Raw genomic sequence first — 15,779 nt, 5'->3', positions numbered from 1 at the left:
GTTAAAAATGCTAAAAACTCTCTTTGGACAAAACAAATGGGAAACACATTAGGGTTTAAAAAAGGAATTCCCCTTGATGAAGTCAACATAAGGCACTTCTATAACTCAGACTCACCTTTCCTTGGGATAAGTTCGTGCTCACTTTTTCCACGACATTCTTCTGTGTTAAATACTTTTTGCTGCAGAGAAAACAATTTACATTTAAAAATGAACATTCATAAATGTAAGATTGTATCGCTGCTTGATAATGGCTACAGGATTAGGTCACTCAATGAAAAGTACTTTTTCAATCCATGGTAATTAATCTGAAAGTTTTATTTTTTTTTACAATTTGTCTGGTGACTTTAGCCCTCAAAACAAAATCATATAGCTTCCTGATGTAAATTAAATCAGGCAGCAGCATCTCTGTGAGACTTATTTCTTACCATCTGGTCAGCCAGTCAATAGCTGCTCTGTGCAGCTGCAGGTGACCGGCCCCCTGTCCAGCGCTGGCAAGCGTGGCCATGATGACCATGAGCTCAGGAAAGCCTGTTCCATCACCATTGGCCAGCATATCTGTTGCCATGGGAATGAGTGTGCTGAGGAGGACAGTGCACACTCCTTCGCCCACCTGGCTGTTGTCACGCACAATATGAGTGGTGAGCACCTGCAGGAGCTGTCGGTTTTCTTGCACTATTTCCAGCTGCTCGGAGTCCTTTGGTGGTGTGGCCGTCATGCGTGTCAGCCAGGAATGCAGACGAGGAGGCTCCACGCAGGCCAGCTGGGCCAGAGAGCCACACAGACACAACAGGCTGGGGTTTGGGCTCTTCTCCGCTGGAAAGAACAGCATCACCATAACCTTTAGGCTTATTGAACATCTGAAGTGTGTGGCTTTTAAGATTTCTAGTTGGGTTTTTGACAGTATGCTTCAAACAATGCACTTGTTGGATAATAGAACATTGTCTAAAAAAAAAAAAAAACCTCCCCGACATCTTAACGGCACTAGAATAGGATTTCATAGCTTTTCTTGATTGAAATGAACTCTGCCAACAGTGCACTTACTGAGCTGGAAAAGCTTGGTGAAGAACTTCAGCACCCTGTTGCAGAACTTTGCCGATAGATTTTCATTGGCTGTCGCCATCATAATCTGGACAAGCTCACCACTGGCAAAAATAAAAGAGCACAAAATAAGTGAGGTAGCAGTACAAATGTGTAATAATGCAGCCTATTTCTTCAGTAGAGCCGATACCTGAATGAAAAGAACTCTTCCATGGCCTTGCGGACTTGACTGCTCTCAAGCTGCTTTTCAAGGTACTGGAGGCATTCCTCAAGGACAGACTCATCCAAACCACTAAAAACATGATATCAAAGATTGACAAGAGCAGTGAGACTCAACCAAACAATGAATGTGCAGGCAAGTAAACAAAGACATTATGCTAAAATGGGCTAAAATCTGCACAGAGATGCACAGTTGGGTATTATTCTCTGTGGGTTCCGCACCACACAGAGTGTTTTGATGTTAATATCAAATATATTTGTAATGTAGGTTGAATAATAATCATGGCACACCTGCTGGGGTCTGAGTGATGAGCAATGATGTTGTAACACCCGGTCACCAAGCGCTCGTAGATGCGGGCTAGGAAGGCGTCTGACTCTGATGGGCCGAGGATGCGCTCCAATGAGGTGCTGCTGATCTCAGCCACACTCTCTGTGCTGCTCTCCAGCAGGAGGGGCAGCAAGGTGCGCACGACCTGTGAAGGATTCAGCTCCTCTGTGCTGAGGAGACAAACATGCAGCAATTTTAACTTAAGATTTACAGGTTTTTCATAAATATATTTTACTTATCACATACTTTCGGTTATGTTAAATGACTCGGATTTATATAAAAAAAAACTGGACTGGACAAGCACTTACACAATGAGGTCACCAGTGAGGCGAACCAAAGAGAGTAGGATGTGTTTCAGAGAAGAGGCCAGAGGCAACGACTGACAACTCAATGTGCCCAGGTGAGCTGCTTGGATGGCACTGATGTAGCTCTCTGATGGAATGGTGTCATTGGCAAATGCATTTCGCTGAGAAAGAAAAAACACAAGACCATTAGTCTCATTGTTGGAACAATACTTTTTATATGGATACAGAGTAGGGCTGGGCACAATGAGTAAAAACTACACCTTGATATTTTTGGTAATTATATTGATTTATATTTTTTTATTAAGTGCTTTAAAAAGGTAGATATTTAAGATAAGATGCATCATTTCAAATTCATTGCCTATAATAAATGTAATCAGATAAAGATAAGAGGGCACATTATACGTAATGTTTCAGATTAGAAGTAAAAGAAATACAAATAAAAACAACATAAAAGATATTAAACATCTAAAGGCTGTGTACAGACCAACAAAAGCACAGTTACAAAAACTACAGTTGCGCTGAACACGAGTCAAAGCGTTTTGAGTTTCTCTCATCAGTGCAGAGCGGGTGGTGCAACAGATTTGAAATGTACACATTGTCCTTCAAGGCAGAGTACTGAACAATGGTTTAGTACCAGCCACATATAATAAAAGCAATAAGCACTAAATGGTGATCAGATTGCCTACTCTCCTTTATAAAGTGCTTATAAAGAGGGACAAAGTCAAACTGAACCATAAGCAACAATTTAACTCACATACCCATGAGCCAATGTTGGGGAATTCATTGGTGTGGATGCCGTTCCAAGTCTCACATATTTGCTGTACAGCTGATGGCAAGTTCTGCATAATACTATGACCTGTGAAGTTTCATTTAAAACAGAGCGTGTACAGAAAAGTTGTCAAAGTGAATGTACTGTTTCACACTTTTGTTCTCGAGTAATCCTTTCACATACCCAGCAGGTTGGCCTTGCAACGGGTGGAGCCAATGGACAGAACTGCAGCATAACCTTGGAGCTTGGCATCTGTAAGCTTGTTATCCCCTTCCTCCGGGATGTTCATCAGTAGGTAAGACCTGGTCACGACAAGTTTGATAAAAAAAGATTTATGAGGAAAAACCGTTTAATGATTTCCTGCTTGAGCCTTATTTTTTCTTTTGGTTTGACGCAGGTATACAGGTAAACACCATTAGGTGAATAAAAAATTAAAAAATCCCCCAAACAATAATTTACTACTCTCTTTTTCTCTTGGAAAAATATGGTTTGGCCGAGTGCATGTATTAGACTGCAGCTCTCTTTGCAAAATGGTGGCACGAAAGCTCTCCAGTAAATGAAGTGATGACATTAAACTTTAATTGTAAAATCCTTTCCTCTATAGTTTCGGTCAATAATGCATTTAATGACCTTAAGTCATTTAGTCAGATACACACAAAAAACAGGGAAACCGTTGTCATTCATTTATCTGCTTTACACAGAAGATAAAGATTTACATAAATAATTAACACTTATGTCAATCATATCCCAATATTTCAGCTTGCATGCAGTGATCCCGTTCTCACCTTGTGAAGGCCGTGTAAACATCAGTGAGCTGTAGTGCAGCAGGCAGTAGGTTCTTTGTGATCTCAGATGACTTGTGGGCGTCCGCTTCAATGGCAACCTTGGACAAATGCTCATCTAAGGAAACCTGCACTTTAGAGATGACTGCATCCAGCGTATAGATGGCTTGTAGAGAGGGTAACTGATCCAGTGGAAGGATGGCGTTCGGGTCCACACTGGAGAAGGTGGAAATCTGCAAAATAATCAAGTCGTCAAAGAGTGACAATTGTGCTCAAAACTCAGTTCGGACAACAATCAATACAAAGATCAGCACTGACGGCATTAAAATCATTACCTGTCTGGCAATGTACTCCTCTGCTAGCTCCACATCGTATTTAACGGTGCTACACTTGGCAGCCGTCGTGTCAACCAGAGTGTCTGCTTGGTCTGCTTTCATTCCCTGCTTCACCAGGTGTTCCTGTCAGTGATGAAATGGATATAGTCATACATCAGGATTAAATCAGAAATCAACCATTTCTTAAATGTTAACATGCAGCATCCAATTTCAACACATTTATTTAATATATAATAAATAAATATATAAAACAATTATGAGTAGATTGAGTAGAGTGATGAGTAGAAGTAATCTATCTATCATCTATCATGCTAATTAGCATTCTGTAGAACATTCAGGTGTCAACAGACCTTGATCCAATTGACGTAAGTAGGCACCCGGAGACGTGAGGACCATCGCAGCGTGTGTAGGATGTCACTCTCACTGGGATCACTGCAGCCAGTCTTTAGCTGCTCCATGTAGGCCTTGGAGGGTGGTAAAACTCCCAGGATCCGCCACAGTATCAGGAAGTAGTACTGAATGGAGCATGCCTCCTGTGCAGGGCGATAAATAAACATGCCCTGTTTTCCAAACCCCTCAGTTAATGTCAGGGCTGAAAAAAGATGCTTATAATTTACTATTTGTTACAATTTAACACTTCTTGGTGGTGCGTCACATGAAAAAGGTAGGGCTGTACTGAAAAGTTTCAATAGTGCGCAGCTTAATTCTTTCAGTATTTCAGCAAAGTTGCAGATAAAGACATTAATATTAGGCCTGTCGAATTAATGCGTTAATTTGGATTAATTAATCACAGAAACAATAACGCGTTAAAAATATTAACGCAGATTAATCGCGCTCCTAGATGCCCCTGACTTTTGCTCCGACAGCACGGAGCACTGACAGCACCCAGCACCCCCCCCACGTCGCACAGAGCTCTCACAGCAAATATTGATATATGTGATTAATGATTAATTAATCACTAAGCTTGTAATTAGATTAATTTTCTTTGCCGCTTGACAGTCCTAATTATTATTAGTATTACACAATTTGCCCTTTATTACTTCATTCAATGTGACGACAGACTTTCAAAGCTTCCTTCGGAAACCTCTATAGAAGCTTTGAAAGTAAAAAGAAAAGGACATTCGGTACAGCCCTATTAAAAGTCTTTCAAATCAAACAACTGGAGGCTTTTATTTGAAGCACATTAAGAAAGAGCAGTCTTCGTCATAAAGGTAAGCAACTGCATTAACTCAATGTCTAATATTGTGAGTGATTGATAAATAAAATGGCAATACAACTTGGACATGGACTTGTTTACACATATCATATAGTTCATGTAGTATGTTCTCACCATAGGAGTGATTGGCTTGCTCTCCGGTCTCTTTGATGTGTCAAACTGAGAGCCTGCAACCAGGAGTGAGATGAGCCACGCATACAGTTCATCATATTTAACTGCTCCATTGAACAGCTTTGGAAAGACCTAACAAAAAAAGAAGATTATGTTTGAATACAGTGAGATTTATTTTAGTTTTTACCTATTTATTCATCTATTAGTGCTCAAAGTCTCACCTTGCTGTCCAGTCTGCTGATATCATCTTCAGACGCCTCAGGTGACAGAACGCAGTAGAACTTTGGCTGAACATTTGAATCTGAAAAAGGTTGAAAAATACATAAAAGAATATTATTTTTAATGGTTCAATGTGTAAGATATGAATCTAAACTTGAACCATTCAAACAATGTACTAACATTATCAACAGAATGTGAAGAGGTAACGGTGTTGACGTTATGTCCAAGACGTCTATGTGTTGTGTTGCAGAGATATTTACGGAAATTAGCGCGCTAACTGAATAGCTGCGTTCCGTACGGGAAGGAACACCACTACAGTCACTGTAGCGCCAGTCTGCCTTCAGACCAGAAGGAGAAGAAGTGCAGCTGCCTGACTCGCTTGTAAAAATTACAGTAATGATCTGTGTCTGATTTATAGTTTGTTTATTGGATTACATTCAAAGTGGCAGAAACGAGAAAACTAACCGCAACCCCTCGCCTCGTCCTCCCCACCCCACAGTTGCCAGGAGGCTGTATCGTCAAGCGTAGAGCTGTCGGCAGCCCCGGGAAATGGCATAGCTTCAGTTAGCAGTTAGCTCGAGTTCAGCCACAGCAGCAATGGTCTAATCCTCGGGAACGGCCCTGTTGCTGCTATTACACAGGTCCACCAGCCTGCTGTGACTACCGGCACTGGGCCTTGTTCTGGCTGAGCTGAAGTCTCTTCGGCCGCTGACTGGGGCTCCGTCAGGGGCTGCAGAGTGCCGACCCCTCTCTTCCCCCGGCGGGCTGCTCTCCAGGGAAGAGGAGACGCGAGTCGTTTTCTAGTTTCTGCCACTTTAAATTTAGTCCAATAAACAAACTAACGTAATATTATACGGAGCCGGTTTAGAGGTGAAATACTTCCCCCTTTTTCTTTGGAGCAGGCGGCTCGGAATTACACCTTGATCCTTCAAACTTTCTTTATGAACGTCTTGTTGTTTTAACTTCCTTTCTGGTTTAATTTTGGTCTTTTTCTAGCCCATACCTCGCACACAGTTATTTAGTTAGTTACAGAGTTAGTGAAACATAATGGCGATGGAACGAGCACATGGGTAAATACAATATGTGCAATGCATTTTTTATGTTTTATAAGACTCCACAATAAGGTGAATACTTAAAACAACCGGTGACTTTGATGATGAGTCAACCTGTGCACACATAATCTTTGTTTTTGAAAAGAAAATTCTCTTTCATTGGTCTTACCTGCTGAACAGTGTTTGGCCCAGTTCTCCTCCACCTCTTTGAATCCGTAGTAAAGTGGCAGACCGCCACGTTTGCCACCGTCCTGAACAGAACTCGGCCCGGTGGATGGTGGGGTCAGAAGGTTATACTGCACCTATAAATGATATTCATGATAGAGAGAAGCTTAATTCCATGTCACCACTATGCCACACAGATATAGTCACATTCATTCAAAGATTCAGCATTAGAATAAAGATGTCATGCTACTCCTATAAGTAATCAAATCAAAATAACAATTTCCTGGAAACTACAGAAATATGTGAATCTGTGGTATCATCAAGGTGTGAAGCCAAAAGCTGCTGCAAAAGAATGAACTGGGAAACAGACTGAGTCTATTTTTATACTCAAATCATCCTTATACAATATTAAGGATGGGATATTTAAGGTCGCTCTGGATTAGTGAATTATTCAATTAATGCATTTGCCGGACATTATTTTATGTGAAAAGTATAAAAATAAAGTTACAACTATATAAATCAAATACAACTACCGTACACTTAATCTATGTAATTTACCATCAGGACAAGACAACCACCATTAAAAAAGAAGAAGCAATTAACCTGTTCAAAAAGGTACACCGGCGCTTTTGAGTAGTGGCGCAGCAGGTAGTCAAAAACCAGACACAGGCGGGCCAGGTTGAGGGGCACCGCCTTCAGCTGGGAGTCTTTGCTCTGTGCCACTTCAGTGATGGCTTGGGTGACCAGGGTCAGGACTGATCGCCGACCCCGCTCCGACAGATTGTGGAAAAGGAGCAGCAGGAGCTGGAGGTGCTCCACGTTTAGGTCGTCTTCTCCATTCACAGAACTCTGGATAGTAGTGCTGCTTCAACGTTCCCAAAAATCTATGAGAGCAGGAAAGGAAAGTTAGCAAAACAAATGATGACAAAATGTGTGCCCATGAGAGCTCATATAGGTTTTAACAAGGACATTTTCTAAATATTTCCAGTATTGAAATCCACTGCACTATGAAAAGGTGGCCCCCTCGGTTTTTGAATTTTGGTAAATACTGAAATACTTATTAACTTAAAATGGCCATTACTTGTAGCTCTTGTTACTTAACACGGATGCCAAAGTGAAGCAGAGCTTTGTCTGTGAGCACTCTGACTCAGTGACACAATGGCGACAACATCAATGGAACATTTAATGATTCATTTAAACCAGTCCATTGTACATAGGAACCAGATGAGAATTTTAGTGGTTGCCATACCTTTCCCAGACTTTCATACACTCGGGTACATCTGGCTCTCCTTGCAGACTTGCTTTGTGCTGCCATATGAGGAGAAGTCTGGAGAGTACCGATAGTGATTGAGGGTGAATGTACAGAGGCCAGGGACCCTCTGAAAAGGGTGCAACACCTAACTGCTGAAGAAGGGTGCTCTGTGAAATACAAGAGATACAATATTAAGTTGGTGACATTGAACAAACAATTCATACATGATAGGCTTTTTAGGTGCTGGTAAAGATACTGGCATAGCAAAGAAACTGCCCTTACCTGCAGGGCAGGGGACGGAAGATCCGATGTTACCAGGGTGTGGTTGAAGTGATACAGCGCTAAAGAAAACGCTTCGTCTGAGGAGCCTGAGGAGAACCAAAAACATTCATCTTAGCTGCATACATTGCCGTCTACCAATTATGGGCAACAACCTTCATTAGCTACCAAAATGAAATTAGAGGAACATTTGAGAACAATTTAATAGTAAGTGGCAATTTTTTCCGGCGTACCTTTGACATCTTTGTCTACATCTTTGATGATGCTTGCTAGTGTAGCCATGTGCTGTTCTGTGAGAGACACGCTCAGGTAGTTGCGGATAAAGTTGTTCCTGGACTTGAGCATTGATGTGGTGATGAAGTTCAGAATGCTGGAGGCTAAACTGAGGAACTACAGGAACAAATCATTATGAGTTGCTGGGTTGTCATACGATAAAACCAAAACACTTTCAAAAGTCGTTTGTGGAGACATAAGGGCGGGTATGTCGTCAGGTACAGAACATTCAGTCCTCACCAGTTCTGGGTCTTTACGGCCAGCTAAAATGTTGCCATTCTCGCTTGGATTCTGCTTGCTGGGGCTCTTCAGTCTGGGAGAGGTCTCCAGAGGTGGGGGTGGCGGTGGGGGTGGGGGGGCGGCTTTGTCTTTGGTGGGTGAAATTGTCTCTTCAAACCAAAGCCCCAAGATGGGTTCACTGTCATCATCTGGAGAGAAAGACAAATAGTTAATATGAACTTCTTAGAGGGGTGGCAGTGACACATTTCCAAAGACTTACAAGATATTTGTGGGGTGATAGTGGTGTGAACAAAGGGAAAAATGGAAAAAGCTTCAAACTAGTGACACCTACAACACTGCAGGTGGTTGAAACGAGCCAAAGTCTGCCGTACATAGTGAACATATAGTGACATCCTGTTGGTAAATATCCACTTATAGAAGAATTTTTCTTCAGAGTTGTTTTTCCCTCACACATTGCTATCACTGATAATAAGGGAAAGTCCATTTACTGCATTTACTTTCCCCTTTTCTTCAATACAATTATAAAACAGGTAGTGAAAATGATAGAGACAGAGCTCATGCTGTAGTAAGTAACCTATTATTATGGGCAATACATACGTGTAGCTCTAACAGAATCCTAAAATGTTGGACATAAAAACTAAAATGGATTTAGAATAGATCAAAAGTTGGGTTCTTTTCATAAATTTAATAGCATGCAATCTTGAATTCACAGCTGCCTTTCTGCACGTGTGTGTGTGGTGTGGTGTGTGTAGATATATGCGTACATGCTATGGGCAACAATGAGACAGACAATGCTAGTCAGGCTGACACTTGATGCAAAACATGTAGTGTTACTCTCTAATGGAACGTGTACAGTATCTGCTGAACTAAGAAAACATCCCTGCTGCATTATTCCATAGCAGGAAGCATTGTGTTAAAATCAACAGGTCACATGCATTAGATATATTTAAATGGTTTTGCACTAGCAACGTGCATCAGCTACAACAAATAGCCTTTTTTAAAAGTTAAAATATGATACTTATAATTTTGCGAGTTCTTGACATTTTTAAGCACTGGACTAAAAGATATCTCAGTGTAATAATACAATCTTTGAAGCGGCATGTAAACTATGAATGTCTAATGACAGAAGTCATTAAAACATCATTCTAACGTGATTACTATTTATTGTAAGTCACTTAATTTGCTTTGAACTGATGCAAAAAACCTGTTCTACCCATTGAATAATCAGTCTGTTACCTTCAGCAATAACATTGAACTTTCTCATTGAGAGTATATTATGCAAAGAAAGTATCCAAGTCTTCGAGGCCAAGAAGATCTTTCTTCAGTTTGACTGCTTCCCTCTCCTGGTGTTCAACAACAGGTTCTTTGGTTTCTCGCCAGGAAAAGGATTTAACTACCTTTTAGCCAAAACTCAGCGCTGCCCCTCTGCTATGGAAAATGACTCATGACTCACGACTCACTCGGATTCCCCCAAACAACCCATGGAACACAGGAAGACTTGCTCTGGAGGAGGCATATTAAAAGCTTCCTTAGTTGACCGTCACAACACGACTGGATTTACAGCATTCATCTGTCATCCTCACCCACCACCTGATCCAGCTCAGACAGCAGCTCAGCTCCTCTCGTCATTCAAGTGTAAAACATGTTGCAAGATCTGATTGTATGACTAAAGTCAATCATCAATCTGGAGTCCTGCTGCCCGGTACACTTCCACTACATGGACAGTCCACCAATAGCAGAGAAGCACTACTCGGGTTCAGATCAGGTGGGCCATTCCTTCCATTCAGCGCCCTCTCGGTTTTTCTGTTGTCCCACATCTGCATTGAAGTTTCCCTACTATGAATCATAACACCTCACATCAAAACCAGCTAAATACTCTAAGATGCTGCTTGAGCACAGAAAACTATGAAATCTTTCCGCCATAGTTGCTTAGAACCGACCCCTCCAACACAACGCTTCTCACCCTGGACAACTCCAGGAAATGAACGAGTATCGCCCCTATGCTGGGTCTCGGTTCCAGTAGTGGTTCTGTGTGCAAAAGTTGGATCCCATTTACATCTATTTTATCACACGATCTCCTTTTTTATATTTATATTTATATTTATATTTATATTTATATATATATATATATATATATATATATATATATATATATATATATATATATATATATATATATATATATATATATATATATATATATATATATTTATATTTATATTTATATATATATATATATAACACACACACACACACTTTCACTTGTCACCCGACTGGCAACACACTCAACTTTCACACAAATCCTGTTATACCTGCTTCAGTAGCTATAAAATACATATATTTTAGCAACATTAGACTGAAAAACTATCTCACAGCAGACGTAATACCAGTTCAAGTATCTAAAGATTTATTAAAATACAAAACCAAGAAACAACTTTTTAAGTGTTAAAAGAATATCAGTTTAAATTGATATTCATGTCTGCATGCAACATACAAGAATCACAACGTGACAGGCAGACGTAGCATGGTGCGATTAAGCACATAGTTTAAAAGCACAACTTGAATTTATTGTATTCAAGAATAATACCACTGTCTTGACATGGGTCCTACATTATTTTTGAATTGAGGACGTTTTCCAACATGTGTGACTGATGAGTAATGAGTAATGTAAAGTAAGAAGAATATGATGATCAAAGAAAAAATGAATAAGATCAGAGATGGGGCGAGGAAATGTTACCCCAAAAAAAACATCACAATCATTTTATATATTTACATCAGTAATGATAAATTAAGTTTAACTTTAAGTATAATCTGATCTGACAACTACAAGTGTGCATTAAATGATGGCAGGACAATCAAGGCCACAGACTGGATAACAAAGGAGTGATGTGTTTCTAGGACACAGCTCTTGAAACGTTAACTCAGAGGAGCAAAACTTAGTCCATTACTGTAAATGTTGGTATAAGTAACGTTTCCATACATCAGACAGCTCTAATCTGTAATCTAAGGTTTTAATGCTAAAACAATAATGAGCAAACACATGTCAACACTGCTGGTATTATACTTCAGACCACACTGAGCCACAGATGAATCTATTTGACAAAACAATATCATTATAAATATTTTCAATTTCAAAAGGAAAGCAACTTTCTGACTAGGGGCTGTTTTGCCAAAGCTTCTTCATCTGTGGCTCTGCCATTTTCTAAGCTATTAGGGCCACAGCTCAGAGCCTAAATTGTGAGACGTACAACAACACAATGAATCTAGGACAGTGAAGTGGACACCAAGTCTTTGACCTGAGGACAGAAATCTGCTGACCTGAGACACAAGCTGTACTTGTCTTCTCCTGTCTTCTCTCTGCTGAAATAGTAGACACTGTCAACTACACTGTCACATTGTGTGATGAAGGAACAAAAAGGTAAATTACATTACTGTGTGCGTGTGCATGTGTTTACCCTGCTGCCATAACCTGACTGATCCACTGACAGCACACCTGTTTCACTGCTTCACTGATACAGCTCAACACTGACACTGACACAGAGATCAAAACACAGACAGAACTCTGCTTTCAGCACCTGCTTCAACACTTTCATGGAGAGCAATCTGAGGCATTCCTTGAAGGCATTACACAAAGCTTCTGGGATATTAGCTTGTTGGACAATTTACTCTTAAAGTGATGAGGGCATAAGGGTGTCTCCATCACACCTACAGTTACATAACGCCCTGATCATATCTTCATTTGAAAAATATAATAATTAAATATATTTTAAAAAAGGTGCAAGAATGTAATATACTTCCTAACAGTTTGTTATACATCAAATGTATTAGAGATGCACCAATATAGAATTTCTTGGCCGATAACAATTATTGTTGAGCCTAATAAAGATAGGAAAAATTATTAATTTTACAAATACATAATTGTGAAGATAATGGTAAACAGAACTAAATATGTATTTTTGCATTGAAAAGTTAATTTTTTCTAATAAAACTCCCAATGTTTAGAGCGTTTTCACCATCACTAGAATGAAGAATACATTAAATTATTGTAATAACCTTTTCTTTTTTTATATATATATATGACAAATGAATGCCAGATCTTATAAAAACATGTATTGGCTACAGAATAGCTTAATATACTCTTGAATAATTAATGGTTACCTAAAGCCCTCAGACTCCACTGTTAAGAGAAGCTGCAAGCATTGCATTTCTGTATTTCTGTTTTGTGTTTAAATAACTCGCTCGTACTGCCCTCCATACTTTGTTGCACTAATGGATAACGTTGACTTCAATTAATAATGACTTAAAGTCCTTTTTGTTCCTGCCTTTGGTCTCATGGCCACACAAAGCTGTCAGCTTGCTGTCTACTCCTTTCAAGTTGAATAAAATGTTACATTTTCTTCTTTTCTTTTGTAGTGTTGTTCTTATACTATCAATGCGGTGCATAACAATATGTGCATTGTATTGTGTCATCTGTGCAGGAAGTAAAATCTATGTCCAGCCAAAGGTATGATTTATTTTTGTTTTGCTTACCTAAAACAGCTATGCAAGTGTATACTTCAGCATGACATTTTAAGAAAGTGATGATTGAATTGCTTGAATCCAGAATGATTAAGTACCTTGGCTGCTATCCTCCTCTGTACTGCTGAAATCATCCTCATAGTAGGTGTTTGAATCTGTAGAAGCGCTGGCATCACTGCTGACTGAACCCTTCCTCTGGCGTTGGAGAACACAAGCCTGATGGAAGCAAAAACAAGACAACAGTCTTAATGATCACATCTTTCATTTACATTTAACAAAATGAGAAAATGTAATCACTTTCCTATTTTCTTTGGAGAAATTAATAGCATAACTTCCAATTGTGCAAATGACAGATATGTAAATATATAATGATTGCACCTTTTTGTAGGAAGTGGAGAGAAGGGTGAAGAGTAGATTGGTCAGGGGCACAGAGTCGATGAGCCTTTGGACCCTCTGGATGGAAGTGCTCTGTGCCATGATGTTGAGCTCAGCGGGTGGCCCGTCGCTCGCCCAGCCCTGCTGGAAACATGGCTTTCAAGAAATAGAAGGTTCCTTTTGTTTCCTTTTGTACTTTTATGTTTGTTATACAGGTTTTTCTTGCATGTTTAGATCCTTATTAAAATTGTTTTAACCAGGACTTATTTTAATCAAACTAGAAAACCTTCCTTAGCCTTTAAAAAAGGGGGACATGAAATGGCTAAAACAACTGAGAATACAGAATGAGAAGTCATGTAGACAGTCTAACTGGGGCATAGAGTGTTTGGTTCTTCTAACAGGTTGATCATTTGCATTTCATTCATTGTGAGGTTTTCAGCAGAGAGTTTATGTTAGCAATCACTACAATGACTTGCTTATCACTACAATTTGCGCTTATATGTTGTGAGACTGTTCACATGTAAGGCAGTAAGACACATGTTGTAAAATATTAGAAATGTAATTTTAAAAACAGATAGAAATTGTATGCCGTTAATTGCTTCAATTACCCGATGCAGAGCCTCAACTTGCAAATCCTGGAAAAGCGAAGTCAAAAGTTTGATTGCGTGGTTTGCCAGGATAACAGACAAAACACCAAACCCTTGGTGCCTTAAGACAAGAAAAAGACAAAAATAAGTAATGCACACATCACTTATCAAGTATGACCCTTTTTCTCAAAATGTATTAATGAAAATCAGAAATATAATATAAATACTATATTTATAAATGACCAATTACACAACATTTCAATGCAGTAACCACTGTCTACACCTTCATTTATATATATTTTTTTAAATGCACAACTGATGACGATCAAAAGATTAAGCCACCGTGACACTAGAAACATTATATTGACTGATATATTTCATATTCATTGGAAATTACCCTTTGCCAGGACCAAGTTTAGGCGATCCTGCGCCATCCTTGGTGCGAGCAGCAATATCACGGACACGGAGGGCAGCCAGGGGATCCTTCTCTTTCCCTTTATCCGCCAGGGCAGTGGGGCTCAGGTTAAGAATCAAGTACAGGCTGTTTAAAAGGCACCAGGCTCCAAGCAGCTGGAAGTTCTGATAATGCTGTAGTACACAATGTAAAATAAAGAATAAAAAATGATCACCAACAACTTATTTTGTAAAAACCTCTGACACAATTCTTAACTTCAAAAACAGTAAACTACTGAAGTGTCACAGTCTAAGGTATCAAAGATGTACTAAACACGTTATTCTTTTACTATTCTAGCGCTCAAAGCTAGTACTCACCTCTCCTCCAGCTCTGCGGGAGTTGCTGATAGCTTGTCCAATCATTTCGTAGATCTCCAGCTGTTGCCAACACAAATTTTGTACTTGTTACCATATTAAATGCGCTGTGTCTTGTTAAGGTACGCAGTCATTAGCGATAACAAAAAAAAACAAGGGTAGATATTTGATGCAATGCCTAAATATGAGACGATAACCTCTACATCAGGGGTCGGGAACCTTTTTGGCTGGGAGAGCCATAAAAGCCAAATATTTTTTAATGCATTTCCTTGAGAGCCATATATTTAATAAAATTTAATGCAACTTTATGTGTGCAATTTTTTTTATGTATAACACGTCTCCAAGTACTAAAAGCGCTATCAGTGTTTCATTGAACAGGTGCTCTTTTATTAAATAAACTAAACACTTATGTTATTTATCTCATTTATGTGCACGTTTCAGTGTTTACTGCACGGGTGTCAAACTCAAGGTAATTATATCCGGCCCACGAGAAAATATCATGTCTATCATAACTGGCCCGCCGGTTTTGGTAATTAAATCAATGCATTGCACAACCACGGGAAAATACATATTTGAGGAAGTATCTAAATGTGTGAGAAATTAAACTGCCCCGGGGACAAATTGACGGGACTGACGACAGATGGCGTCTGCGATGTGATGAAAAGAGTGGATTAGTGGGCAGGATGCGGGAGAAGATGCAGCTGACGGTGTATCACTGCATCATACACCAGGAAGTGCTGTGTTGTAAAGCTCTGGAGATGGAACATGTAATAAGCACCGTAACACAGACAGGAAACTTTATAAGAGCCAATCTAAGTCTTTTCTGAACGTGGCGGTGCGATGGCTGAGTCGAGGGAAGGTGCTGAATAGATTTTTTGAAATGCGTGAGCAAATCTGCCAGTTTTTGGAAAGCAAAGGGAAACACACCACAGATCTCTGGGACGATGT

General features: G+C 39.7%; 1 protein-coding gene across 1 annotated transcript in view; it reads right to left on the bottom strand.

Moving 5' to 3' along the window:
• The window catches only part of ubr4 (ubiquitin protein ligase E3 component n-recognin 4), a 51,642-nt gene that overhangs the window by 29,924 nt on the left and 5,939 nt on the right, over positions 1-15,779 (bottom strand). The window contains 25 exon segments of the mRNA XM_029436654.1: positions 116-179; positions 426-813; positions 1,042-1,142; positions 1,229-1,330; positions 1,549-1,755; positions 1,894-2,051; positions 2,649-2,746; positions 2,843-2,961; positions 3,445-3,674; positions 3,777-3,899; positions 4,127-4,309; positions 5,107-5,235; positions 5,325-5,404; positions 6,544-6,676; positions 7,143-7,397; positions 7,399-7,423; positions 7,789-7,958; positions 8,074-8,159; positions 8,304-8,460; positions 8,584-8,771; positions 13,200-13,317; positions 13,480-13,617; positions 14,085-14,184; positions 14,461-14,651; positions 14,835-14,894. Coding sequence (XP_029292514.1) covers positions 116-179; positions 426-813; positions 1,042-1,142; positions 1,229-1,330; positions 1,549-1,755; positions 1,894-2,051; positions 2,649-2,746; positions 2,843-2,961; positions 3,445-3,674; positions 3,777-3,899; positions 4,127-4,309; positions 5,107-5,235; positions 5,325-5,404; positions 6,544-6,676; positions 7,143-7,397; positions 7,399-7,423; positions 7,789-7,958; positions 8,074-8,159; positions 8,304-8,460; positions 8,584-8,771; positions 13,200-13,317; positions 13,480-13,617; positions 14,085-14,184; positions 14,461-14,651; positions 14,835-14,894 — 3,603 coding nt within the window.

This window comes from Cottoperca gobio, chromosome 7 (assembly GCF_900634415.1).
Source record: "Cottoperca gobio chromosome 7, fCotGob3.1, whole genome shotgun sequence".
NCBI classification, from domain to species: domain Eukaryota; kingdom Metazoa; phylum Chordata; class Actinopteri; order Perciformes; family Bovichtidae; genus Cottoperca; species Cottoperca gobio.
Note: the sequence above shows the minus strand (reverse complement) of the source record. Positions and strands in the feature narration are given on the sequence as shown.